General features: G+C 42.4%; 1 protein-coding gene across 4 annotated transcripts in view; it reads right to left on the minus strand.

The window, feature by feature from the left end:
* LOC103299684 (testis-specific gene 10 protein-like) overlaps positions 1 to 26410 on the minus strand; it is a 141718-nt gene that overhangs the window by 24171 nt on the left and 91137 nt on the right. For all 4 annotated transcript variants that reach the window (XM_054728455.1, XM_054728453.1, XM_054728451.1 and 1 more), the window contains exon 16: positions 17034 to 17243. In XM_054728455.1, coding sequence (XP_054584430.1) covers positions 17034 to 17243 — 210 coding nt within the window. The remainder of the gene's footprint in view (positions 1 to 17033; positions 17244 to 26410) is intronic.

Consider the following 26410-nt stretch of genomic DNA (forward strand, 5'->3'; position numbering starts at 1 on the left):
CATTTTCACTACTCCTGTTCGACACAGTACTGGAAGTGCTAGCCATAGTTATTAGACAAAGAAGAAGAAATAAAAGGCATCCAATTTGGAAAAGAAAAAGTAAAACTGCCATTTTTCGCAAATGACATGATATTACATAGAAAAATCTAAAGACTCCTTCAAAAAACTATGAGATTTAGTAAATGAGATTTAATAAACATAGCAGGATACAAAATTGACAACCAGAAATCTATGGCATTTTAATACACCAATAATGAACTCACAGAAAGAGAAACTAAAAAGATAATCCCATTTAACATTGTAACAAAAAATTTAAGATACCTAGGAATAAACTTAACTAAGGAGGTAAAAGACCTGTACTTGGAAAACTAAAGGATGTTGAAAAAAGAGATAGAGGAAGATATAAGTGGAAGAATACCGTGTTCATGGATTGGTATAATCAACATCATTAAAATGTCCATACTACCCAAAGCAATCTATATATTCAATCCCCATAAAATATCAATAGCATATTTCACAGACCTAAAACAAACTCTCCAAAAATTTATATGGAATAAAACAAGACCCCGAATAGCTGCAGCGATCCTGAGAAAGAAGAACAAAGTTGGAGGGATCACAATACCAGATAGCAAGCTATATTACAAAGCCATTGTTCTCAAAACAGCCTGGTACTGGCATAAGAACAGGCAGATAGACCAATGGAACCAAACAGAGAACCCAGAAATCAATCCAAGCCATTATGCTCAATTAATATTTGACAAAGGAGGCAAGAGCATACAATGGAGTCAAGATAGTTTCTTCAATAAATGGTGTTGGGAAAATTGGACAGATACATGCAAAGAAATGAAACTAGACCACCAACTTACACCATACGCAAAAATAAACTCAAAATGTATAAAATACTTAAATGTAAGATGGGAAACCATAAAAATCTTAGAAGAATGCATAGGCAGCAAAATATCAGACATATCTGGTAGCAATATGTTTACTGATACATCTTGTAGGACAATGGAAACCAAGGAGAAAATAAACAAATGGAACTACATCAAAATTAATACTTCTGTACAGCAAAAGAAACCATCAACAAAACAACAAGAAAGCCCACTGCATGGGAGAACATATTTGCCAATGTTATCACCAATAAGGGTTTAATCACCAACATTTACAGTGAACTCATACAACTTAACAAAAGGAAGATAAACAACCCAATAAAAAAATGAGCAATGGACCTAAATAGATACTTTTCGAAAGAAGACAGGAGGAAGGCCAAGAGACATATGAAAAATGCTCAAAGTCACTAATCATCCAAGAGATGCAAATCAAAATGACAATGAGGTACCATCTCACACCTGTCAGAATGGCTATCATCAACAAATCAATAAACGACAAGTGCTGGCGAGGATGTGGAGAAAAAGGAATCCTTGTGCACTGCTGGTGGGAATGCAGACTGGTGCAATCACTGTGGAAAACAGTATGGAGTTTCCTCAAAAAATTAAAAATAGAACTCCCATTTGACCCAGTGATTCCACTTCTAGGAATATATCCCAAAAAGCAGAAACGCCAATCATAAAGGATATATGCATCCCTATGTTCATAGCAGCACAATTTACAATAGCTAAGCTTTGGAAACAGCCTAAGTGCCCATCAGCAGAAGAGTAGATTAAAAACTGGTACATCTACACAATGGAACACTACAGTGCTGTTAAAAATAAATAACTCTTACCATTCACAACAGCATGGATGGACCTGGAGAGCATTATGCTAAGTGAAATAAACCAATTAGAGAAAAATAAATGATCTCACTCATTTGTGGAATATAATGAACAACACAAAATGATAAACAAAAATAGATCCAGAGACATAGAAGCATTGAACAGGCCATCAAACCTCATAGAGAAGGCAGGGTAAGGATCGGGGGGTTAAGAGATCAACCAAAGAACTTGTATCATATAAGCATAACCAATGGACATAGACAATAGGCAGTGAAGGCCTGGGCTGTGGGGTGGGGGAGGGTTGGGAGGGTAAAGGGGCCATATGTAATACTTTCAACAATAAGAATTTTTTAAAAGTACAAATTGGAAGGTATAGAATAGTCATGGGGATATAAAGTACAGCATAGGAAATATAGTCAATCCTATATAATAAAAGCCTAATATGCAAATCGACCGAATGGTGGAATGACTGGTCGCTATGATGCGCACTGACCACCAGGGGACAGAGACTCGATGCAGGAGCTGCCCCCAGCCCACAGACCCCAGGCTTCCCAAGGCAGGTGCCAGTGGGGGCCCCTGATCATCCCGCCTGTCGCCCCACAGATTGGCTCTGATCACTGGCCAGGCCTAGGGAACCAAACTGTGCACAAATTTCGTGCACTGGGCCTCTAGTAATCTATGTATAATGGAGGAATATGCAAATTTGTCCTGGGATGCCATCACATCATGACCATTCATAAGGTGGGCGGGGCTGCGGGGCCACGGGGCGGCACTTTGAGTCTAAGGGTGATTTTGTCCCACCCAGGCAGACTCCCCCACGGCCAGTAGCCAAATCCCAATGCCGATCTGAGGTTTACTAAACTTTACTGCAGCTGCTCCCCACACCCCCATCCCTTGCCCCAGGACCACGCTGTCTGCAGCAGGGTGCCCCAGCAGTGTCCTGATAGGGGAGGGGGGGAGGGGGAGAGCCGAGTGGGGCGGGGGCAGCAGGGAGCTACAGAGGGGTGGGGCCCCCTGAGAAGATTGCCTGAAAGAAGTGGAAGCTTCGGCAAAGTGGCTGGCCAGGAGCCATGGCCGAGGGGTGGGGGTGGGGGGGCGGTGTCCACAGGTGCGCAGACAGGCCTCCGCCTGAGGGGCGGCTCCCAGGCAAGCACCGCGGCTTCGGCGAAGTGGCCAGCCAGGAGAACGGAGGTCCAAGGGGTGCAGAGCAGCACTGAGGCAGGGTGCACCGGAGGGGGCTCGGGCCAGGGCAGGGGGCTGGTGGGCAGGGGTCTGCCTCGCCCACAGAGAGCGAGGTTCTGCAGTGGCCCCAAGACACGGGTCGACCTGGTGGGAAACAAGAGATGATGACTGCTGGCGTGGAAGGATGCCCGGGGGCAGGGGTGCGGACCCGCAGCCCTGAGGCGGGGGTTGAGGGGAGGGGCCACTTCAGTGGAGGGGTGCTGCACTGCCGGGTACCCACTGCGGTGGTTTGGCGAAGCTCCCGATGCTAACCGGGCCTCACTGCAGCCTGAGCACTTGAGAGGCTGCAACTCCTGCTCTGCCTTGGCCCAAAAGCAAGCCCACGCCCACCCCGCCCCCAGTTCCTGCCCCACCCTGCCTCATGGCGGCGGCCTGAACAGTGAGTGCAAAACCTACCACCTGCTTCCCAGAAGGGGGGGCAGTAGAGAATGGGGGGGTGGGGGAGAGGAAAGAATGTGGAGCATCCATGATGAAGAGGTGCTTGAGAACGAAGCTCGGAAGCCTCATGGGGAGGTTTGTTCTGTTTGCCCCATGGCAGTCCCTTAGGAAAGGTGGAGAGCGCAGTTGTGAGGTCTCCCTGCGTGCTGAATCCAATTCCACAGCCAACTGGAATTGGCCTCAGTGTCCTGGTCTGTAAAATGGATTAAACGTGTCCCAGTGCCTTCACTGAGCTTTGAGGGCCAATTGAAATACTATATAAAGAAAATGAGTGAAGAAGTGAGAAAGAAAAGGAAAGGCGAGCCAACACAAAAGAAATATTGGAAGGAACCTGTAAACCTATTGTCACTTAAATAGATAATATAGTCAATAGTGTTGTAATGATGGTATGATGCCAGGTGGGTACTGGAAATATCGGGGAACACTTTGTAAAGTATATGATTGTCTAATCACTATTCTGTAACTAATATAAAACCTGAACTAATACAAAATAATATTGAATGTAAAGAAATGAAAATAGGAGTGAAATTTTTATAAATTTCAAAGTTTAAATAAAGGCTGTAAAGGAATGAAGGGGGAAAATAAAAATAGTGTTTTTCATTTTACCACTTTATTGTCTTTTCAGTACATGAAAAACACAGTTGTCTTTATATGGTGCTTTTATACTTTTCTAAGTCATTATCTCATTTGATGTTCAGGGCAACTTAAAGACAAGACAATTATTCCCTCCACTATTCAAATAAAGGAAATTTTGGTGTCTGGCCCAATGATACAACTGTCAAGCCCTTATTGTAAAGCAGGGTTAGTGAAATTTTCTGTGAAGGTTCATATCTATACTAATAAAAGCCTTGGGGGTGATCAGGCCAGCAGGGGAGGGCAGTTAGGTATCAATCAGGCCAGCAGGGGAGCAGTTAGGGAGTAATCAGGCTGGCATGCAGAAGCAGTTAGGGGCAATCAGGCAGGCAGGCAGGAGAGCGGTTAGGAGCCAGCGATCCCAATTGGACATCCCCCGAAGGGTCCAAGATTGGAGAAGGTGCAGGCTGGGCTGAGGGACACCCCTGCCCCATGCACAAATTTTGTGCACTGGGCCTCTATCCTATCTAATAATAGACAAATATGCAAATTGACCATACCTCCGACACACCCACAAGCCACACACACCATCCAATCAGAGCGAGCATGCAAATTAACCCAAACCAAGATGGCTACAGCCACAGAGAGCAAGGTTTCCTAGGTAACAGAGGAAGCCAAGCTTTCTGCCAGCCGTTGCAGGCCTAAGCCTCCACTCAAGCTACAAAGTTTCAATTATAGAAGGTAAACAAATTCAAACAAATGGCGGCAGAATGAAGCTTGAGACAGCAGGCCAGGGAGGCCGCCGGCAACAGGGGAAGCAAAGCTTTCCGCACACCTTGGCCGGGCCCACCCACTTAAGGCAACAAAGTTTCAATTATAACCCCAACACAAATGGCTGTGGGCCTCGGAGGGAGCCCCAGGCTTGGCTCTGCTCCAGGCTACAAAGTTTCAATTGTAGAAGGAAAATAAATTCCAGATACCAGGGCCTCCGCTTGGGTTGCCAGGGGGCGTAGCCAGCCTGCAAACTACCACAGGCCCCTCGCTCAGGCCGCCCCACACCCCAAGGGAACCCCACCCTGATCAGGGACACCCTTCAGGGCAAACCAGCTGGCCCCCACCCTTGTACCAGGCCTCTATCCTATCTAATAAAAGAGGACTATGCAGATTGATCATCACTGCAACACACAATATAGCTGCCCCCATGTGGACACAAGTTGGCCACCACAAGATGGCCAGCAGGAGAGGGCAGTTGGGAGGCACCCGACCTGCAAGGGAGGGCAATTGAGAAGGACCAGGCCTGCAAGAGAGGGCAGTTGGAGGTGATCAACCCTGCAGGAGAGGGCAGTTAGGGGTAACCAGGCCGGCAGAGGAGGGAAGTTGGGGACAAACAGGCTGGCAGCAGAGTGGTTAGGGGGTGATCAGGCTGGCAGGCAGAAGGGTTAGGGGCAATCAGGAAGGCAGGCAGGCAAGCAGTTGGGAGCCAGCAGTCCTGGATTGTGAGAGGGATGTCCCAGGGATCGGGCCTAAATGGGCAGTCGGACATCCCTTGAGGGGTCCCAGATTGGAGAGGGTACAGGCTGGGTTGAGGGACAACCCCCCTCCGTGCATGAATTTCGTGTACCGGGCCTCTAGTATTATAACTATGTAACTATATATGGTGTTAGATAGTACTAGATTTATTAGATGATCACTTTGTAAGCTATATAAATGTCCAATCACTGGGTTGTGCAACTGAAACTATACTGTACCTCAATTCTTACTGAAAAATAAAAAAATATTATTATTTTAGGGAGAAACCAAGATGGCAGCATAGGTTAAACACCTAACCTACAGCCAGGCACAACAATTTCAAAAATACAACTAAAAGTCAAAACGGACATCATCCAGAACCACAGGAAAGCTGGCGGACTGAAATGCCCACAACTAGAAGGAAAGAGAAAACCACAAGGATAATCAGAGGAGCTGTAAAAGCCTGAGGTATGGAGACACGGGCGGAGACACGAGCACCCGCGCGTGCGGGGAGGACGGAGCCGGAGAGGAAGGGGCGGCTGACGGCCTGGCCGGTGTTCACTAGCAGGAAGGAGATAAAAGCTCCAGATTGCGCTGAACACCAGCTCCGACTGCACTGAACCCCAGTTCCGGGCGAAACCATGGGAAGCCAGGCGCAAGCTGGGGGAATGAATCTGGCTGTGGGGCGCAGGCACAGAGGAGCGGTGGAAGGCAGAGCTCCAGAGGCGTGCACGGGAAGGTGCGCAGAGGACGGACTGTTGCCTGCGCCACTGAATTGCCCTGCTGGGAAGGAGACAAAAGCGCCAGACTGCGCTGAGACCCAGTTCCAACTACACTGAAACCCAGTTCCAGGCGAGAATCTGGGAATCCAGATTCATTAGGGGAGAGACTAGACTGTTTAGCAACGGGCGAAACTCCAGGGCGCGTTTCTCTCAGAGGTGTTTGCAAGGAGTACAGAGGGACACAGACACAGGAACCTCATAGGGCGGGGCTGACAGGAAGCCAAGGTTGTAGGCTCCACCCTGTAACCCCGCCCCATCCAAGCTGAGCACAGAAGCTTTTCCCTGCTGAGTGCCTCAGGCAGTAGCTGACCTACACTCCATTGGAGACCCAGAAACGAGGGCATCTAGTGGTTGGTGTGAGATGACACCAGATTTCAACCACTCGCATAAGGGATACATTCAAGAGGCAGACTCAGTGAGCGCCAAAGCATTGCTGCATCAAGACCTGGCCCATAAACATGTCTCCTGCACAGCAACTCTTCCTATATAGACAAAGAGGGTCCTCACGGCCAATTGGCCTGGAGGACAATTCCTCCCAGTGACACCAACAACAATCAAGACTTAACTGTACAAAGGAGGACCAAGATGGAGACATAGGGCGGAAGCCTGATCGTTGCCTACCACAACAATTTTGAGACTACGACGGGAGAGCAGAGCAGACACCATCCAGAACCACCGGAGGGATGGCTGAGCAGATGCTCTACAACTAGTATAAAAGAGAGGGGTACGCGGGATGATGCTGATGCAGGTGACCCAAAGTCCACACTTTAAGAACTATGGCTCAGGCGACACAATGGAGGCCTGGAACGTGCTCGGCGCAGTTCCCCCGGTGGTCTCCGGCTGAGGGGACGGCTCCACTTGCTGCCGAGCACGGACAGACGAGCCCCTGGGAGACATGGGGTGGGACACTCCGCGCTTGCTGACCTCCGAGTCCTTCAAGAATCTCAACGCCCCGGAAGCGGCCAGGTGTGCACGCTCGGCGACCGGCTACCGCTGCAGACCCAAGGGCCGACACAGCGACACCGGACCAGCCCGCCGCCGTGCACCGGGCACACCGGAGCTTCGCCGAGCCCGCCGCCCAATGAGTTCTGCAGCAGCCGCCCTGGAGCTCTGAGAAAATGGCCGAAGGAATTGCTGAGAGGGAATTGACCAACAGGAATTGGGATCAAGAAGACGAAACCCCGCTGGGACCCGGGTCCGGGTGAGGCTGCGAGTCTCTGGGCTCGGGTGTGGTCACACGCCCTAGGGTCTAGGTGAGGCCTCACGCCCCTGGGTCTGGGTGAGGCCACGCACCCTTGGGTCCAAGTGAAGCCGGATTCCGGGTTCGGGTGAGGCCATGCACCCCTGGGTTCGGGTGAAGCTGAATCCTGGGTCCGGGTGAGGCTGTGTGCCCCTGGATCCAGGTAAGGCTGGGTCCTGGGTCCGGGTGAGGCCGTGCGCCCCTGGATCCGGGTGAGGCCACGCGACCAGGGGTCTGGGAGAGGTCACGCGCCCCTGGGTCCGGGTGAGGCCACGTGCCCCTGGGTCTAGGTGAAGTTAGATCCCGGGTCTGGGTGGGGCCAGGTGCCCCTGGGTCCGGGTGAGGCCACGCGCCCCTGGGTCTGGGAGAGGCCACGTGCCCCTGGGTCCGGGTGAGGCCATGTGTCCCTGGATCCGGGTGAGGCCTCGCGCACCTAGGTCCGGGTGAGGCCACGTGCCCCTGGGTCTGGGAGAGGCCACGAGTCCCAGGGTCCAGGTGAGGCCATGTGTCCCTGGATCCGGGTGAGGCTGGGTCCCGGGTCCGGGTGAGGCCTCGCGCACCTAGGTCCGGGTGAGGCCACGCGCCCCTGGGTCTAGGTGTAGCTGGAGCCCAGGTCCAGGTGAGGCCATGTGTCCCTGGATCCGGGTGAGGCTGGGTCCCGGGTCCAGGTGAGGCCTCGCGCACCTAGGTCCAGGTGAGGCCACACACCCCTGGGTCTGGGTGTAGCTGGGGCCCGGGTCCGGGTGAGGCCATGTGTCCCTGGATCCGGGTGAGGCTGGGTCCTGGGTCCGGGTGAGGCCTCGCGCACCTAGCTCCGGGTGAGGCCACACGCCCCTGGGTCTGGGAGAGGCCACGCGCCCTTGGGTCCGGGTGAGGCCATGTGTCCCTGGATCCGGGTGAGGCCTCGCGCACCTAGGTCCGGGTGAGGCCGCGCGCCCCTGGGTCTGGGAGAGGCCACGCGCCCCCGGGTCCAGGTGAGGCTGTGTGTCCCTGGATCCGGGTGAGGCTGGGTCCCGGGTCCAGGTGAGGCCACGCGCCCCTGGGTCTGGGAGAGGCCACGCGCCCCTGGCTCCGGGTGAGGCCTTGCGCCCCTGGACCCGGGTGAGGCTGGGTCCCTGGGCCCAGGTGAGGCCACACGCCCCTGGGTCCGGGTGAGGCCACGCGCCACTGGACCCGGATGAGGCTGGGTCCCTGGGCCCGGGTGAGGCCATGTGCCCCTGGGTCCGGGTGAGGCCTTGCGCCCCTGGGTACGGGTGAAGCCGGATCCTGGGTCCGGGTGAGGCTGGGTCCTGGGCCCGGGTGCGCCCCTTTGGTCTGGGTGAGGCCACGTGCCCCTGAGTCCGGGTGAAGCCGTGCCCCTGGGTCCGGCCGAGACCAAACCAGAGGGAGTCGGACCTCCGTTACCACCATTTGTCCACCATCCAGAGCTGAGGGGTCAGTGCTGACATGTACACATAAGGAACTGGTGGACATTGAAATTGGGTCTCTAAAGAACTGTTGGTCCAGAAAGAAACTCACTACAGACTGATTCATTTGCCTGTCAGCATAACTATTATTGCTCGTCTCACATTCAGTTCTTATAAGTATATATCTAGTGACACATGATCTCGCTCATCTAGGGGAAATGATGAACAACATAGACTGAGGAACAAGAAAAGAACCAGAAACAAGGAGGCATCGATCGGACTATCGGGCCTCAGAGGGAGGATAGGGGAGGGTGGGGGAAGGGGGGAGAGATCAACCAAAGGACTTGTGTGCATGCATATGAGCCTATCCAATGGTTAAGTTCAACAGGGGGTTCGGGCATCCGTGGGGAGGGGTGTGGGATGGGAATGGGGGGATGAAGACAAATATGTGACACCTTAATCAATAAAGAAATTAAAAAAAAAAAGAAAAGAAAAAGAAAAAATATTATTATTTTAAACATTTAAAAAATGCATCTGTTGTAAATTCAGTAAGTAAGTAAATAAATAAAACTCAACACCAAAAACACAAACAATCCAATTAAAAAATGGGAAAAGGACTTGAACAGACACTTCTCTAAAGAGAACATACAGATGGCAAATAGACATATGAAAAGATGCTTAATGTCACTAATCATTAGATAAATGGAAATTAAAACCACAATGAGAAATCACGTTAACCCTGTAAGAATGGCTATCATCAATAAATCAACAAACAACAAGTGCTGGCGAGGATGTGGAGAAAAAGGAACCCTCGTGCACTGCTGGTGGGAATGCAGACTGGTGCAGCCACTATGGAAAAACAGTATGGAGTTTCCTCAAAAAACTAAATATGGATCTCCCATTTGACCCAGTGATTCCACTTCTAAGAATATATCCCAAGAAATCAGAAACACCTATCAGAAAGGATATATGTACCCCTATGTTCATAGCAGCACAATTTACAATAGCTAAGCTTTGGAAACAGCCTAAGTGCCCATCAGCAGATGAGTAGATTAAAAGACTGCGGTACATCTACACAATGGAATACTAAGCTGCTGTAAAATGGAAAGGACTCTTACCATTCACAACAGCATGGATGGACCTGGTGAGCATTATGCTAAGTGAAATAAGCCAGGCAGAGAAAGATAAACATCACATGATCTCACTCATTTGTGGAATATAATGAGCAACATAAACTGATGAAAAAATATAGATCTAGAGACAGAGAAGCATTGAACAGACCATCAAACCTCAGAGGGAAGGCAGGGGAGGGTCAGGGGGGAAGAGAGTAAGATCAACCAAAGGACTTGTATGCATGCATATGAGCATAATGAATGGACACAAGACATTAGCGGGGTGAGGGCATCTGGGTGGGGCCAGGGAGAGGTCAATGGGGGAAAAAGAAGACAATACTTTAAACAATAAAGAATTTTAAAAAAAAGTAAATGGAATTGCCTTACGACATAGCAATTCCACTTCAGGGAATATAGCCCAAGAAACCAGAGACATTGATTTCAATGAATATATTAATCCCTATGTTCATTTCAGCATTATTTATAATAGCCAAAATTTAGAAGCAGCCCAAGTGTCCATCAGCACAAGAGTGGGTATAAAAGCTGTGGTACATTTATACATTGGAATACTACTTGACTATTAAAAGAAGGAAATCTTTCACTTTGTGATAGCATGGATGGACCTGAGAGCATTATGCTCAGTGAAATAAGCCAGTCAGAGAAATACAAGTAGACATATGGAATCTAATTAACAAATGAACTAACAAGCAAAACAGTGACAGAATCTAGATAGATAGGTAGCAGGTTGACAACTGTTGAGGGGCTGAGGGTGTGGGGCTGGGAGGGTGGAGGGACTGAGGGAAAAAAGAGCGAGCGAGAGAGAGAGAGAGAGAGAGAGAGAGAGAGAGAGAGAGAGAGGAAAAACTCATGGACAATGACAACAGTGTGATGGTTTCCAGCAGGAAGTGGAGTGGAGAGAGGTGTAGGAGGTTATAAGGGTGATAAATGGTGATGGACAGAGACCTGACTTGGGGTGGTGAACACACAATACTGTGTACAGATGATGTGTTGCAGAATTGTGCACCTGAAACATGTATAATTTCTTACAAATAATGTAACCCCCAATAAAAAGAACGAAAATAAAAAAGAAAAAGATAATTAAGACTGTAAAGCATTCTAAAATTGCTTATTCCAGCGCTTTAAATAATTTTTATTGGGAAATGAAGGCGAAGATACAGATCTTTTGCCTTTAACCTCAACTTCTCTTTTAAAATTATCTGAGTATTTCCAGGGATGCAGGCTGATTCAGTATTAAAAAATAAATCAATGTAATCTATCATATCAACAAAGGAGAAAAAAATTTTTTTTCAATGATTAATAAATTTAATGACAGAATTTAAAACTTCTGCGCAGAAATAAAAACAAACATCAAAAATCCCACCATCCCAAAATTAATAACCAGCTGGGAAAAATATGACTACCAAATGGCTAATTTATTTAATTAAAGAAAAGAATAAAGGAACCCAGGATTGCCAGATTTAAAGGAGAAAAATTACATGAGCATATTATCTGATGCAGAAGGAGCATTTGACAAAAATTCAACATCCATTCATTACAAAACTCTCAGAAATATAGGAATAGAGAAAATATTCCAGACCTTGATCAAGAGCATCTACGAAATCCTACAGATAATAGTAAAAGATTGAATACTATTCCCCTAAGATTTGAAGAAGGCAAGGATAGGTCTACTTTCACCACTATTGTTAAACTAGCACTAAACTACTAACCAGTGCAAAAGGGCAAGAAAAGCCATAAGGACTGGAAAGGAAAAAATAAAACTGTCCTTATGTTCAGATAACATAATTGTCTATAGGAGAAAATCAAGATATATTTAGAGAGTATATGAGAAAAGAGTGAATTTGTGCTCCATTCCCAATTAAACCCAAGATAGGGTAAATTCATTCCTGACAAAATAGGGATCAATAAGGTTTTGCTTCATTTGTCCATAACAAAAATCCAAAATAATGGAAATGCAAATAAATAAGAGATTTGGGGGGTGTGCGTGTGAAACAATTGTCTATATATAAAATTCCAAGATGAGACCGGTTTGGCTCAGTGGATAGAGCGTCGGCCTGCAGACTCAAGGGTCCCAGGTTCGATTTGGGTCAAGGGCATGTACCTTGGTTGCAGGCACATCCCCAGTAGGGGGTATGCAAGAGGCAGCTGATCGATGTTTCTCTATCATTGATGTTTCTAACTATCTACCCCTCTCTCTTCCTCTCTGTAAAAAATCAATAAAATATATTTAAAAATAAAATAAAATAAAATTCCAAGTAATCTGCAAAAATATTCCTACAAGTAATAAGTGAGTTTGTCAAGGTCACAGGATATAAGATAACTGTTCAAAAATCAATTGTACTTCTATATGCTGGCAATGAACACATTGATAGCAGAATTTAAACTAGAATACCATTTACTGTACCTCAAAAAATTCTTTGTATTTTGTAGGTGTAAATCTAACAAAATATGTATAGAACTTACATGCTGAAAACTACACAAAAGTAACAAAATATATCAAATAAGATCTAAATAAGACATACCATGTTCATGGATTAAAAGTCTTAATATAGTAAAGTTGTCAGTTCTTCTCAAATTGTTATAAAGATTTAATGCAATTCCTATCAAAATCTCAGCAAGATTTTTTGAAGAAATAGACAAATTATTCTAAAACTTAAATGGAAAGACAAAAAAACTAGAATAGCTAAGACAATTCTGAAGAAGCAGAATAAAGTGGATGAAATCTGTCTACCTGATTTAAAGATTATTAGCTACAGTAATTAAGATTGTGTGGTACCGGTGAACAAACAGGTACAGATCAATAAAAAAAAAAACAACAACACACACACAAAAAAACAAACAAACCAAGAAGCAGACCCACTCAAGTACATCCAACTGATTCTTCACTAAGGTACAAAATCAATTTAATGAAGGAGAGGTAGCTTTTTCAACAAATGGTACTAGAGTAATTGGACACCTATAGGCATTCAAAAGAACCTCGACCCAAACCTTACACCTTATGCAGAAATTAATTCAAAATGGAAATTAAATGTGAAACACAAAACCAAATGACTTGTATACATACATATAAGCCTAACTAATGTACACAGACACTAGGGGGGTGAGGGCATGAGTAGGGAGGCAATGGGGGGATAAGGACACATATGTAATCCCTTAATCAATAAAGAAAAAAATTTAAATAAAACCTAGCAAAAATCTTTGGGGCCTAGAGCTATGCAAAGAATTCTTAGACTTAAAACCAAAAGTAAATCCATAAAAGAAAAATTGATAAATTGTACTTCATCAAACTTTTAAACTTTTGCTCTGAGAAAGACCCTCATAAGAGGATGAAAATACAAACTACATAGTGGGAGAAAATATTTGCAAACCACATATCTGAAAAATAACTAGAATCTAGAATATATAAAGAACTCTCAATACTAGCACTAAAAAAGCAAATAATCCAATGAGAATATGGACAAAAGACATAAAGAGACATTTCACTGAAGAAGATAGATGGCAAATAAGCACAACAAAAAGGTATCATTAGAGAAATACAAATAGATGATGATATAGCACTATACACATCAGAATGGTAGAATAAAAAATAGTGACAATACCAAATGCTGACAAGGAAGTGGAAAAACTGGGTCACTCATACATTGTTGGTAGGAATGCAAAATGGTACAGAAACTTGGGGAAATAGTTTGGCACTTTTGTAAGAATTTACTATGGAACTATTATATAATACAAAAAATTGCATTCCTGGGCATTTATAGAGAAATTAAGACCTATGTTTACAAAAACCTGTACACAAATGTTTACAACAACTTTATTTGTAAGATCCAAAAACTGGAAATAACCCAGATGTCCTTCAATCAGTGAATGGTTAAATATGCTGTGTTACACCAACTGCATGGAATACTACTCAGCAATAAAAAGGAGTGAACTATTAATACACAGAACAACCTGGATGACTCTTCAGAGAATTATGCTGAGTAAAAAAAAAAAAAAATCCAAAAAAGTTACATAACTGTAATTATAGAAATGGATAACAGATTTTAAGGAGGGGTTGGGGATAAGAGAAAAGTAGATAGGACTACAAAAGGGCAACATGATGGATCCTGTAATGGAAAAAATCTTGCCTGAATCTCAGTCAGCATCCTGATTGTGATATTCTACTAGAGTTTTGTAAGATGTTACTATTGAGGGAGACCAGGTAAAGGGTACACAAGATGTCTCTGTACTATGTCTTACAATTGTATGTGAATCTACAGTGATCTGAAAATCAAAAGTTTAATTTAAAAAAAGTATTGTAGAGAAAAAGAAACCCTCATTCACTGCTGGTAGGAATGTAAACTGGTACAGCCACTATGAAAAGTAGTATGGAGGCTCCTCAAAAACTTATGAATAGAGTTACCATATGACCCAGCAATACCTCTTCTGGGTATCTACCTAAAAAAATTTGAAACTATTTATTTGCAAAGATATATGCACTCCTATGTTCACTGGAGCATTACTGATGGTGGCTAAGACATTGAAACAACTGAAGTGCCCTGAGATAGATGATTAGATAAAGATGATGTGGTACCTATACACAATGAAATACTACTCAGCCATAAGGAAGGATGAAATACTGCCATTTGCAAAAAAATGGATGGACCTTGAGAATATCATGCTAAGCGAAATAAGTCAGACAGAAAAAGTCAAGAACCATATTATTACTCTCATATGTGGGATATAAAACTGAAAGCAACAAATGAATAAATAAGAAAAACAAACACAAACTTTTAGACACAGACAATAGTATGGTGGTTACCAGAGGGAAGGGGATTGGGGAATAGTAAAGAGTAAAGGGGATCAAATATATGGTGACAGAAGAAGATTTGACTTTGGGTGGTGGGCACACAATGCAATATAGAAATGCTATATAATAGAATTGTACATTTGAAACCTATATAATTTTATTAACCAAGGTCACTACAATAAAATTTAAAAAGTATTTGTGTCTACTGAGCACATAATACAGATAAAGAAATACAAAGATGCCCGGGCCATTGTGGCTCAGTGGTTGGAGCATTGGCCTGCAACCTAAAGGTTACAGGTTCAATCCCCGGTTCCAGATGGGGTGCGTGTGGGAGGCAACCAATTGATGTATCTCTCTCAAACCGATGTTTCTTTCCCTCTCCCTCCCTCCTTTCCTTTCACTCTTTCTAAAAAAAAAGGAAAAAGGAAAAATATCCTCCAGTGAGAATTAACAAAAAAGAAAAGAAATACAAAGATAAGTAAGATGGTCCTTGCCCTTGAAATTATAGCTTACTAGAGGCCTGGTGCACAAATTTGTGGGGTCCCTCAGCCTGGCCTGTGGGATCGGGCCAAAACTGGCTCTCCGACATCCCCTGAAGGGTCTCGGATTATGAGAGGGCGCAGGCCAGGCCAAGGGATCCCCCCAGTGCACCATCAGGGCTGGGGAGGTTGGCCAGCTGGGGAGGGACCGAGGGAGGGCTCCAGGGCATGTCCGGCCCATCTTGCTCAGTCCCGATTGGCCAGACCCCAGCAGCAAGCTAACCTCAGAGCATCTGCCTCCTGGTGGTCAGTACACATCATAGTGACTGGTTGACTGTCTGCCCCCTGGTGGTCAGTGCACATCATAGTGAGTGGTTGAGTAGCCTTAGCATATCATTACACTTTGATGGGTTGAATGGACGATCAGACGACTAGACACTTAGCATATTAGGCTTTTATTATATAAGATTATAGAAAAAAAATAAACATAAATAATTAAATTTCAAGGCAAAAAGTTTGTCAGGAGTATTTTTAAATGCAATGAGCATTAGCCTGACTTAACAACTATTAGGATAGCTATTATAAAAAAAGAAAAGAAAAAACAGAACTACAAATAAATTTTTCAATTATTACATGTATTATTTTTCTAATTTGAAAACACCAAGTGAAAAGTATTTTTAAAGAAAAAATTAAGGACACATTATTTAAATTTTTACAGTGAGTATCTATGAGTTACTTTCATCATTAAAATGTTTTTGCTAAAATAAAAAATAATTAAAGGAAGAGTCTGACAATACTGGCATATACTTCATTCATAAAATATAAACAGTAAATTCTTACAGAAACCAGAGCTAGCTACATGATTCTCAAGTGCAACATATTCTCCTAACAAACAGTAGACTAAGAAAACTAAAATTTCAATAGGATTGGAAAATAACAGAAATGTACACATGACCAAAATTTGTTAATTCTTCAGTTACACTATGCAATTTGTATACATATACTTTAGGGTCTGAGTTCCATCTCTCTCTCCAGATGCATCTCCAGCCATTTTCACCCATGCATGTTACACTGGCCATTGAAAATTACTTACTATTCCATCAAGAAATCGCTTTTACCTTCATACATTCCCTATGTGGTTGTTCCCTCTGAATGAAACACCTCATCTCTTCTGTGCTCATTAGAATGTCCACTCCCTCCTGACGCCACAGGCTGAACAGGAACTCCCTCTCTAAAACCGTGAGTATTTCTTACGAGTATAACATTCATCCCAGTGTCAATACTGAAAGGTCCTTGAGAATAGGGGCCTGTATCTTTTGAACATTATAGTCATAATGGCAAGCACAATGTCAGGCACATGGTAGATATAATCAAATGAATTACAGTTTAAAAGAACCCAATTAGTAAATAAATTTAGCTTAAAAGAATGTCATTAAAGTTATAATTTAGCTGGGTAGACCTTAACCTTGAGGTTCTTTACTGATTGGTATGTAAAGATGTTTTATAATTCTTCTAGCCAAAAGTAAACATAAATTAAACGCTCAGAGGAAGAGTTATGTTACTTACTTGAATTGTTGGAATATAGCTATCAAGTTAATCTCTGGGACTTAAAAAAGAAATCTAAAGGTGAAAGACAGGCTTGATATAATATTAAAAACAGAACTTTTTTCGAATCCTGTAGTAATTTTATATACTAGAAATATGAAAAAATAAAACATTTTAAATGCATTACATACCATTTCAATTTCTTGATCTTTAGCAATCAGCTGCTGATTAAGAAGGTCTTTGCTTGCGTCAAGTTTAATACAAAGTTCCCTTGTGGAAGACAAGTCTGCAAGGGCAGACACCTTTTCAAACTGAACCTTCTGAAGCTCCTCTTCCATCTTCACAAGAGATTTATGCAACGTACAAATCTGGGCCTTGTAAGACCTTTCTGCATTCAAGTGCTACAAAGACAAAATTATTATTATAGTTTTTAATTTGGAAAAAAACTACAACATGGAACATAAAATGGGGCAAATCTTTTAACAATAGTATACTTACATTATAAGGAATTTTAGATACTACAGGTTGTAATGGATGTACAAAACACTCTGACACATAAATTTGGATTTCCAGTTTCTATACCCAAAGCCCATGAGTAAGGTGGTCAACTGGTCATATTTGGAAAACAACTTTTCCCACTTAGAAGTCTCAGCCCCAAAGCTGGTTGAAATATGTACATGTTTTATCTATAGTTCTGTCCATATTTGCCACAGTTTCAATTATTCTATAATATAAATATTGTTGTCTTTAATAACAAGTGACAAAGAAAAAATTAGCCACTATTACACTTGCAATACCCATTTTCCAATTCTTAAAGGGTCTGTTGATATCAACAATATCGTAAAATGAGATGACAACTCTCTAGCATTTACTCGTGCCTGAGGGAAAAAGACTCTGGGCAAGTATAAATTAAGAAGACATCCATTATGAGAAATAAAAGCATGTTTTAAAAATGATAATGTGAGCCTTGGTCAATGTTGCTCAGTGGTTAGAGCAATGGCTCAAAGGGTTGCAGGTTTGGTTCCCAGTCAAGGGCAGGTACGTGGGTTGCAGGTTTGATCCCTGGCCCCAGTTGGGGTGCGTGCAGGAGGCAACCAGTTGATGTGACGCTCTCTCATTGATGTTTATCTCTCTCTCTCTTCCTCCTATCTTCCTCCCTCCCTTCAATGGATAAAACCAATGGAAAAAATACCTTTGGGTGAGGATTAACAAAAAACTGGTAATATGAGATTCAAGTTATATAATTTTTTTCAAACATTCAAGATAATGCCCTCCCTTTTTTTTTCCAGAAAAAAAGAAAATCTTAATTACACTGCCACCTATAGAGAAGTATTTGTTATTATGTGAAGATAACAAAACTGAGAGGCAATTAAGACACTTTTCTGCTTTTACAAGTACAAAGTACACAAAAATTGCTCCTGGAATAAATTATTTGGTCACAATTCACTCCTACCTTTCTCCCTCCCTTCCTTCCTCACTCACTCTATTTCTCACTTATTCTTTAAATAATCTATCCATCCATTCTATATTTATTGTATATTTTATGTTTCAGTCAATGTGCTTAGATGCATACCAATGATAAACAAAATGGTCTCTGCTCCCATAAGGCTTTCTGACTGTGGGGGAGTCATGCATCAATCAAATAAACAAATGAATATATTAATACATATTAAGCAAACACTTCTAGAGAAAGGAGTGTGTAATAAAGGAACATGAACTAAACTGAGAGTCAGGAGAGGTTTTCCTGAGCAAATGACAGTTGAGGTGAATGAGATCTGCAAGGTGAGCAGATGTATTCAGTGTGTGTTGGGAGAGAGCATCTTTCCAAGTCAGGAACGCTAAGGGCAAAGCTTTGGAGGGCGTGTGTGAAAGGAGGGAAATGACACGCTCCAAGAAGAGAGGGAGGCCAGTATGGCTGGAGCCCGGAGACCACAGGGAAGAGTGAGAGGGGATGCAGTTGAAAAGGTGTACAAGACAGAGTCTAGTCAGTGGGTTAAAAATTAGGTCTTTATCCACTGAAAGGTCTACAGAGGGAGGTGATGCAATTAGTTTTGTTTGGAAAAGGTCACTGTTATGTTTCAGATTCCAGTAAGGTAGTGATTAAGAGGAAAACCTTTTAAAGGCTAAGATAAAATAGAACAAAAAGGATTTTTGTAATTCATAGATGAGCTTTCAAGGAAGAATGAAAAATTCTCACATGCCAAAAATGAAGAGAAAACAAAGCCAGAGCAGGAAGCAAATGAAAGCCTAAAGCTAAGAGCTGGGGGTAGAAAGAGCCACTAACAGTGAATGACTTACATTTCAACATTCTAGCAAGCATAGGAGACAAGAATGCAGAATTAATGGAGAGTTGGAACTGAGACCTGTACATAATTTGGGACGATTGAGAGGTGGCTCCAGAGGGAAAAAAAATCCACTCAACCTCACAGAGATACAAACAAAAATTTATCTTGACCTAGTCTCTGGGTATGGGAAAAGATGTCTTCTGTAAGAAATTGAAACCTCAAGTCTACTTTCACTCACATTTGAAGTCGGACTTTACACTACACATTCCAAATTCTAACCTTCAACATAAAGTTTGAAGAAGCCCACCCATCTCCCTGGCCATGCAAGTCTATAGGAGAAAAAAACGTCCTTCTCAATAGGAGATTACAGTCAAATAGTGAGAATCCGAGTAACAGAGCACATAGCAGGATCAGAATCCTAGAACTTCAAATTATGGAAAAAAATATTTTAGAAGACAAGGAAAATATGTTTAAAAGTTTTAAAGGCATTAAGAAAATTTTAAAAAGGACATTAAAGAAAAATTAAAAACATTCCTCTTCTATTTGAAGAAGAATCAAATAGAACTTTTAGAAAGAAAAAGTAAATGAAAATTAATGAATGAATCAAAAAACATAATGGTACAGCTTGAAAGGGAAGAATGAACTAGATGATGGATCACAGCACAGAGAAATAAACATCTGAAACCTAGGATAAAAATATTAATAAACAATTGGGCTAAAAGATTCAAAAAGTGTATTATAAAAGCTAAAGGAAACAGTAAAAAATATTCAAAGAAATAACATCTGAGAATTTTCCAGACTAATAAGAGGCATGGAAACTCTGACTGAAAAAGTGCAACAAAACAAAAGACTTTCCCCCCAAATAAATTCAAACATAGACATGTAACAGTGAAAACACACAAAAGAAAAGAGAATACCTTAAAAGAAACCAATGACAAAAGACAGACTTATAAAGAATTACAATTACAATGAGAATAGACTTCTCAACAAATAAGACAATTATTTTTAACATTACTGAGGGAAAAACTCTTAACCTTGAATTCTCTATTCAGCTAAACTAATATATAAGAATGAGGGTAAAATAAAGCCATTTTCAGACAAAGACTGAAAAAATCAACTCACAGATCAAAGAAAGAAAGTTTGAAGAAAGAAAATTTGACTTAGAGAGAAGAAACAGAATGTAAGAAGCAATGATAAAGAATTTTGTAAACATATGGGTGGGTACAAATAAGCATTTACTGAAAGAATAAGGAAAACAGTAATGATTAATTTTTAAGGATATAAAAAGTATTCGCAGATGGCTGCGGAGTAGCTAGAAGCACCCAGTTGCTCCCAGTCCCAAACTGGATTTATAGCTACATTACAGAGCAATCAAAACCGGTTGAAGGCTAGCTGATCTGAAATATATAACCAAGGAGCACAGAAACAGCCACGTAGAGGCTGGTGAGAAGGGCACAGACACCGAAAGGGAGAGCCTCCTCACGCAGGTGTGGCGTGGCTGCAGGACTCCCTCCCCAGGAGCATGGGTTTCAACCCCACGCAGGGATTCCCAATCCAGAGCTACAGAGATAGAAAGAGAAGCCTATGTAGCACATGGCAGTGGGAATCCATGGGGATTTAGACTGTCTGGGAGACTCAGACCACGCCCTCTTAGGGAAAGAGCGCTCCTAAGGGTACGGCACCAGCCTGGGGTGTTTGCTCCAGACAGACTCCAACTGCTGGTGATGCCCTGCTGCTGACTTTAAGGGGCCCTCTATTTTGCGGGGAGGCTTTTGGTGGAGATCTAGACAGTGACTAAACTGTGTGGCTTGGGAAAGAGGACAAGTTTCCCCTACCTTGAGTGCACAGCCAGCACACCACCCTACACCTCTTGAGCCACTCAGCCTGTCCCACACATCTGGGTTAATATTTCATGTCACAGGCAAGTTGTGCCGGGTTAGAATTTTGGGCCCCAACCTGCTGGGTTTGGAGCTCCTGCAGAGCTTTTGGCCCCACCCTGCTGAGAGCAGCTGCACAGAGATGGGAGTGTCTTGCAGAGCTGTCCTTCGGCCCCATTCAGTGGTGTGGGGAGCTGGGGAACCATGCAAAGCTGGGATTTTCAGACTGTGTCTCCTGGAGAGGCTTGAGTCTGGGAGCCAGATGGGCGAGTGCTGGGCTGTGTGGCTGAGTTGTGGAGGAGGCAAATCTAAGCTCCCCTGTGAATTCAGCCTGCACTACACCAGGAAGAAGGGGGGGCCCCGGTTCAGAGCAGGGCATTCGAAGTATGTGACCCTCAGGGTCTATTGTGGGACCAGGACAAAGTGCTTAGCCTCCTCCTATGGGCTGAGCTGGCTTCATCCTCAATGGGAGACTCTTTTAATCTATCCCCTGGAGCCCAGGGCATCTGAGCTTGCTCCTGTAGGGTGGACGGCTGGCTGTACCCAACCTGAACTAGAGTTAGACCTCTAGCAAAGACTGAGGGATTTGGCTTTGAAGCAGGGGCCACTTTCCTCTCATTGAGTGCCTGACTGCATGATCCCCAAGAAGGGGACCCACTAGCCCTTTCTCGGCCAGCCTGGGCTCATCCTACAGTTTCTCTTTGGATGTGTCTGGAGAAAGACCAGGCAACCTCAGGAAAAAGCAGAGTAGCTGACAGGTGGAGACAGACCTAAGGGAGCTTCAGTCCTTTTACAGATTTGCCACGAGCTCTAAGCTGAAAGAAGCCAATCTTTTCATACAGATCGGCTCTTCCCATGCACACTCAGGTCTAGTAGATGCAGACACAAACAATGAACAGTGTGGTAGCTACAGACAGGTAGCCTAAGGCCAAATACACTTAACAACTGGTAGCAATCTGTACCTTAACCCCACCAAGTGGACCCAGAACCAACATAATCAATGGTGGGCTTCAGACCACACCAAAGCTCGACACAACTAGCCACACAAGCAGTACACCCAAAGGGGTATTATGACAGGCACCAGAATCTGCTGGGAACAACTCTGCCTCAGGGGGAAGCCCCTGCACAGCGACTCATACTCAGTGATTGAGGTTTACCCTTACAGCAACCAGCCTGAAGGGCTAACTCCACTCACGAAAGGACCAATAGCATTCGGGACACAACTACAACAGGGGTTTCACATAAACAACAAGAAACATTCCTGGAGCACAGAGCTCAGGTGACCTGGAAGACTGTGCCATTGAGGCCAACAAGACAGCTCGAGAATGCATCTCTACAGCACCTTGCACACCACGGTTGGGTTGAGCCTCACAGTCAGCCAGCATGAGGATCAATCCCACCCATGAGTGGGCCAATAGCAATCAAGACCCCATTACAACAGGAAGGCCCACATAACCTCACACAATGGACATCCCTATAACACCCAGCTCAGGAAATCAAGGGGACTGCACCACTTGGTCCCAGAGGACACGTACTATATAAGACTACCCCACAAAGACTGGGAGTCATAGCAGTTCTATCTAATACATAGAAACAGAAAGAGACCACCAAAATGGGGAGACAAAGAAACAGGCCACAACTGAAAGAACAGAGAAATGTCCAGAAAAAGAGCTAAATGAAATAGATCAAGCAATTTATCAAATATAGAGTTCAAAGTAATGGTTATAAGGATGCTCAAGAAACTTAGTGAAACTACAACATGAGAAAGGACATAGAAACCATAAAAAAGAAGCACTTAGAAATCAAGAATACCACATTTGATATCAAGAATAGAAGGAATAAAAAGTAGGTTACATAAAGTAGAGGATCAAATCACTGATTTGAAAGACCAGGTAGAAAAACCAATCAGAGCAGCAAAAAGAAATAAATAAAAAGAATGAGGATACTCTACGGGAACTTTGAGACCACATGAAACAACAACATCTGCATCATATGGGTAGCAGAAGGAGAAGATAGTGATCAAGGAATAGAGAACCTGTTTGAAGAAATAATGGCAGAAAATGCCCCTAACCTGTTGAAAGAAAATGTCACACAAGTTCAGGAAATAAAGAGTGTTCCAATTAAGATGACCACACCAAGATACATCATAATTAAAATAACAAAGGTTAACAACAAAGAGCAAAACTTAAAGGCAGGAAGAAAAACACAGTTACCTGCAAGGCAGTTCCCATAAGGTTGTCAGCTGATTTCTCAACAGAAACACTTCAGGCCAGAACGGGTTTGCATGAAATATTCAAAGTAATGAAAATCAAGGACCTGAAACCAAGACTACCCTATCCAGAAAAGCTATCATTTAAAAATGAAGGTGAAATAAAGATGTTCCCAGACTAAAAATGGCTAAAGGAGTTCATTACCACCACACCAGTATTGCAAGAAATGTTAAAGGGACTGCTTGAAGAAGACATATATATATATATATATATATATATATATATATATATAGAGAGAGAGAGAGAGAGAGAGAGAGAGAGAAACATAAATATAAAGAAAATGGCAATAAATAAGTACTTATCAATAATAACCTTAAATGTAAATGGATTAAATGCTCCAATCAAAAGACTTAGGGTAGCTGAAGGAATAAGAAAATATGACCCACATATATTCTGTCTACATGAGACCCACCTCAGAACAAAAGATTCACACAGGATAAAAGTGAAGGAATTGAAAAAATATTCCATGCAAATGGAAATGAAGAAGAAGAAGAAAAAAGCTAGTTAGCAATACTTATATCTGACAAAATGGACCTCAAAACAAAGGTTATAACAAGAACCAAAAAAGTCACTACATAATACTAAAGGGATCAATCCAAAAGGGGTATATAACCCTTGTAAACATATACACATCCAATATAGGAGCACCTAAATATATAAAGAAAACCTTAGTGGTCTTTAAGGGAGAGATCAACAGCAATACAGTAATAGGAGAGGATTTTAACACCCTACTTCATCACTGGATAGATCTTCCAGACAAAATATCAATAAGGAAACAGAGGCCTTCAATGACACACTACATCATATGGATTTAATTGATATTTATAAAACATTTTTCCCAAAGCTGCAAAATAACATTCTTCTCAAGTGCACATGGAACATTCTCAAAGATATACTACAGGTTAGGACACAAAATAAGTCTTAACAAATATAACAAATTGAAATCATATCAAGCATCTCCTCAGATCACAATGAAATGAAACTAGAAATCAAATACAATAAAAAAACTTCAAAACATTAAAATACATGAAAGATAAATAGCATATTATTAAACAATGAATGGGTTACCAATAAGATCAAGGAAAAAAACCAAAACCAAAAACAAAAAAAATGTCCTGGAAACAAATGAAAATGAACACACAACAAGGCAAAAATCTATGGGACACAGTGAAAGCAGTCCTGAGGTTAAAGTGTTACAGGCCTACCTCAAGAAACAAGAAAAAGCTCAAATAAACATTCAAACCCTACAGTTAAAATAATTAGAAAGATAACAAGAAAAGCCCAGAGTAAGTAAAAAGAAGGAAATAATAAAAATAAGAGTGAAAATAAATGACATAGAGACTACAAAACAATAAAAAGATCAATAAAACCAAGAGCTGGTTCTTTGAAAAGATAAACAACATTGATGCAGCTTTAACCAGACTCATCAAGAAACAAAGAGAGAGGACCTAACTAAATAAAATCAGAAATGAAAGAGGAGAGTAACAACGGACACCACAGAAATACAAAGGATTGCAAGAAAATACTATGAACAACTATATGCCAACAAATTGGATAACCTGGGTGAAGAGGACAAATTCATAGAATCATATAATCTTCCAAAATTCAATCAGGAAGAATCATAAAACCTGAATAGACAGACTACAACTAATGCAATTGAAGCAGTAATTAAAAAACAAACAACAAACAAACAAACAAAAAACTCCCAGCAAAATAAAGTCTTGGACTGGATGTCTTCACAGGTGAATTTTACCAGCCACTCAAAGAAGAACTAACACCAATGCTCCTCATACTATTCCAAATAATTCAAGAGGAGGTAAGACCTCCAGCTGTTTTTAAGAGGCCAGCATTATCTTAATTTCAAAACCAGATAAAGATACTACAAAGAAAAAATATATAGGCAATATCCCTAATGAACACAGATGCTAAAATCTTAAACATAATATTAGCAAATTGGATCCAGCAATACATTAAAAGATCATACACCATGACCAAGTGAATTTACTCTGGGGATACAAGGTTGGTAAAATATTCACAAATCAATAAATGTGATATATCACATAAACAAAATGAAAAATAAAAATCACATGACCATATCAATAGATACAGAAAAAACATCTGATTAAATCCAGCACCCATTTATGATAAAAACTCTCAGCAAAGTGGGAATAGAGGGATTATACCTCAACATAATAAAGGCCACATATGAAAAACCTACAGCCTACAACAGACTCAATGGGAAAAAACTAAAAGCGTATCCCTTAAGATAAATAATAAGATAGGAATGTCTGTTTTTACCACTCTTATTCAACATAGTACTGGAAGTCCTAGCAATCAGACAAGAAGAAGAAATAAAAGCCATAAAAATTGGGAAGAAGGAAGTAAACTGTCTTTATTCACACATGACATGATAATGCACATAGAAAACTCTAAAGACTCCACCAAAAACTACTAGATCTAATAAATAAATTTGGCAAAGTAGCAGGCTACAAAATTAATAATCAGAAATTGGTTGCATATTTATACACCAACTAGTGGCCCAGTGCATGGATTCGTGCACATTGAAAGGAAATTAATTAGAAGAAATATTTTAATATTGCTATTCGCCCTCTCTATAATGTGTCAACCAAATTCACGATCGACAATGACAGATGGAAACACACGCGTGTGATGGGCGCCAGCGAGAGCTTTATATGTATTATACATGTACGAGTCAACTTACCCTTATATATATATACAGAATAAACTTGCTTAATTAGACCTGCTTTCCGATTCAGCTAAACTTTTTCCAGTCCAGTGAAGCACCCCAACTTCTCTTTCAGGTAATTGTCAGCAACACAGCAGTAAATATCAACATGAAGCAATTATTGTAGATCACAGGGAGAACAAAGGGTAAAACATTTAACTGCAGCAGTGTTTGACTATATTCTGTGCAGTGAGAAAACCTGAAGTCATTTGCAAGGTCCACCATTTTTCACTTCTTTTCAGTCAGGTTAAGTGTCTAAGTTTTCCAAATCTCTGTTTTCCAGCTATTGAAAAGAAAATAGGATTCCACCGAGCCTCCTATTTACCTACTCCAGGACTTCTGTGAGGATCAATGAGATGAGGCACAGGAAAACACTTCACAGACATTTGG

This window comes from Eptesicus fuscus, chromosome 16 (genome assembly GCF_027574615.1).
Source record: "Eptesicus fuscus isolate TK198812 chromosome 16, DD_ASM_mEF_20220401, whole genome shotgun sequence".
In the NCBI taxonomy this organism is placed as follows: Eukaryota; Metazoa; Chordata; class Mammalia; order Chiroptera; family Vespertilionidae; genus Eptesicus; species Eptesicus fuscus.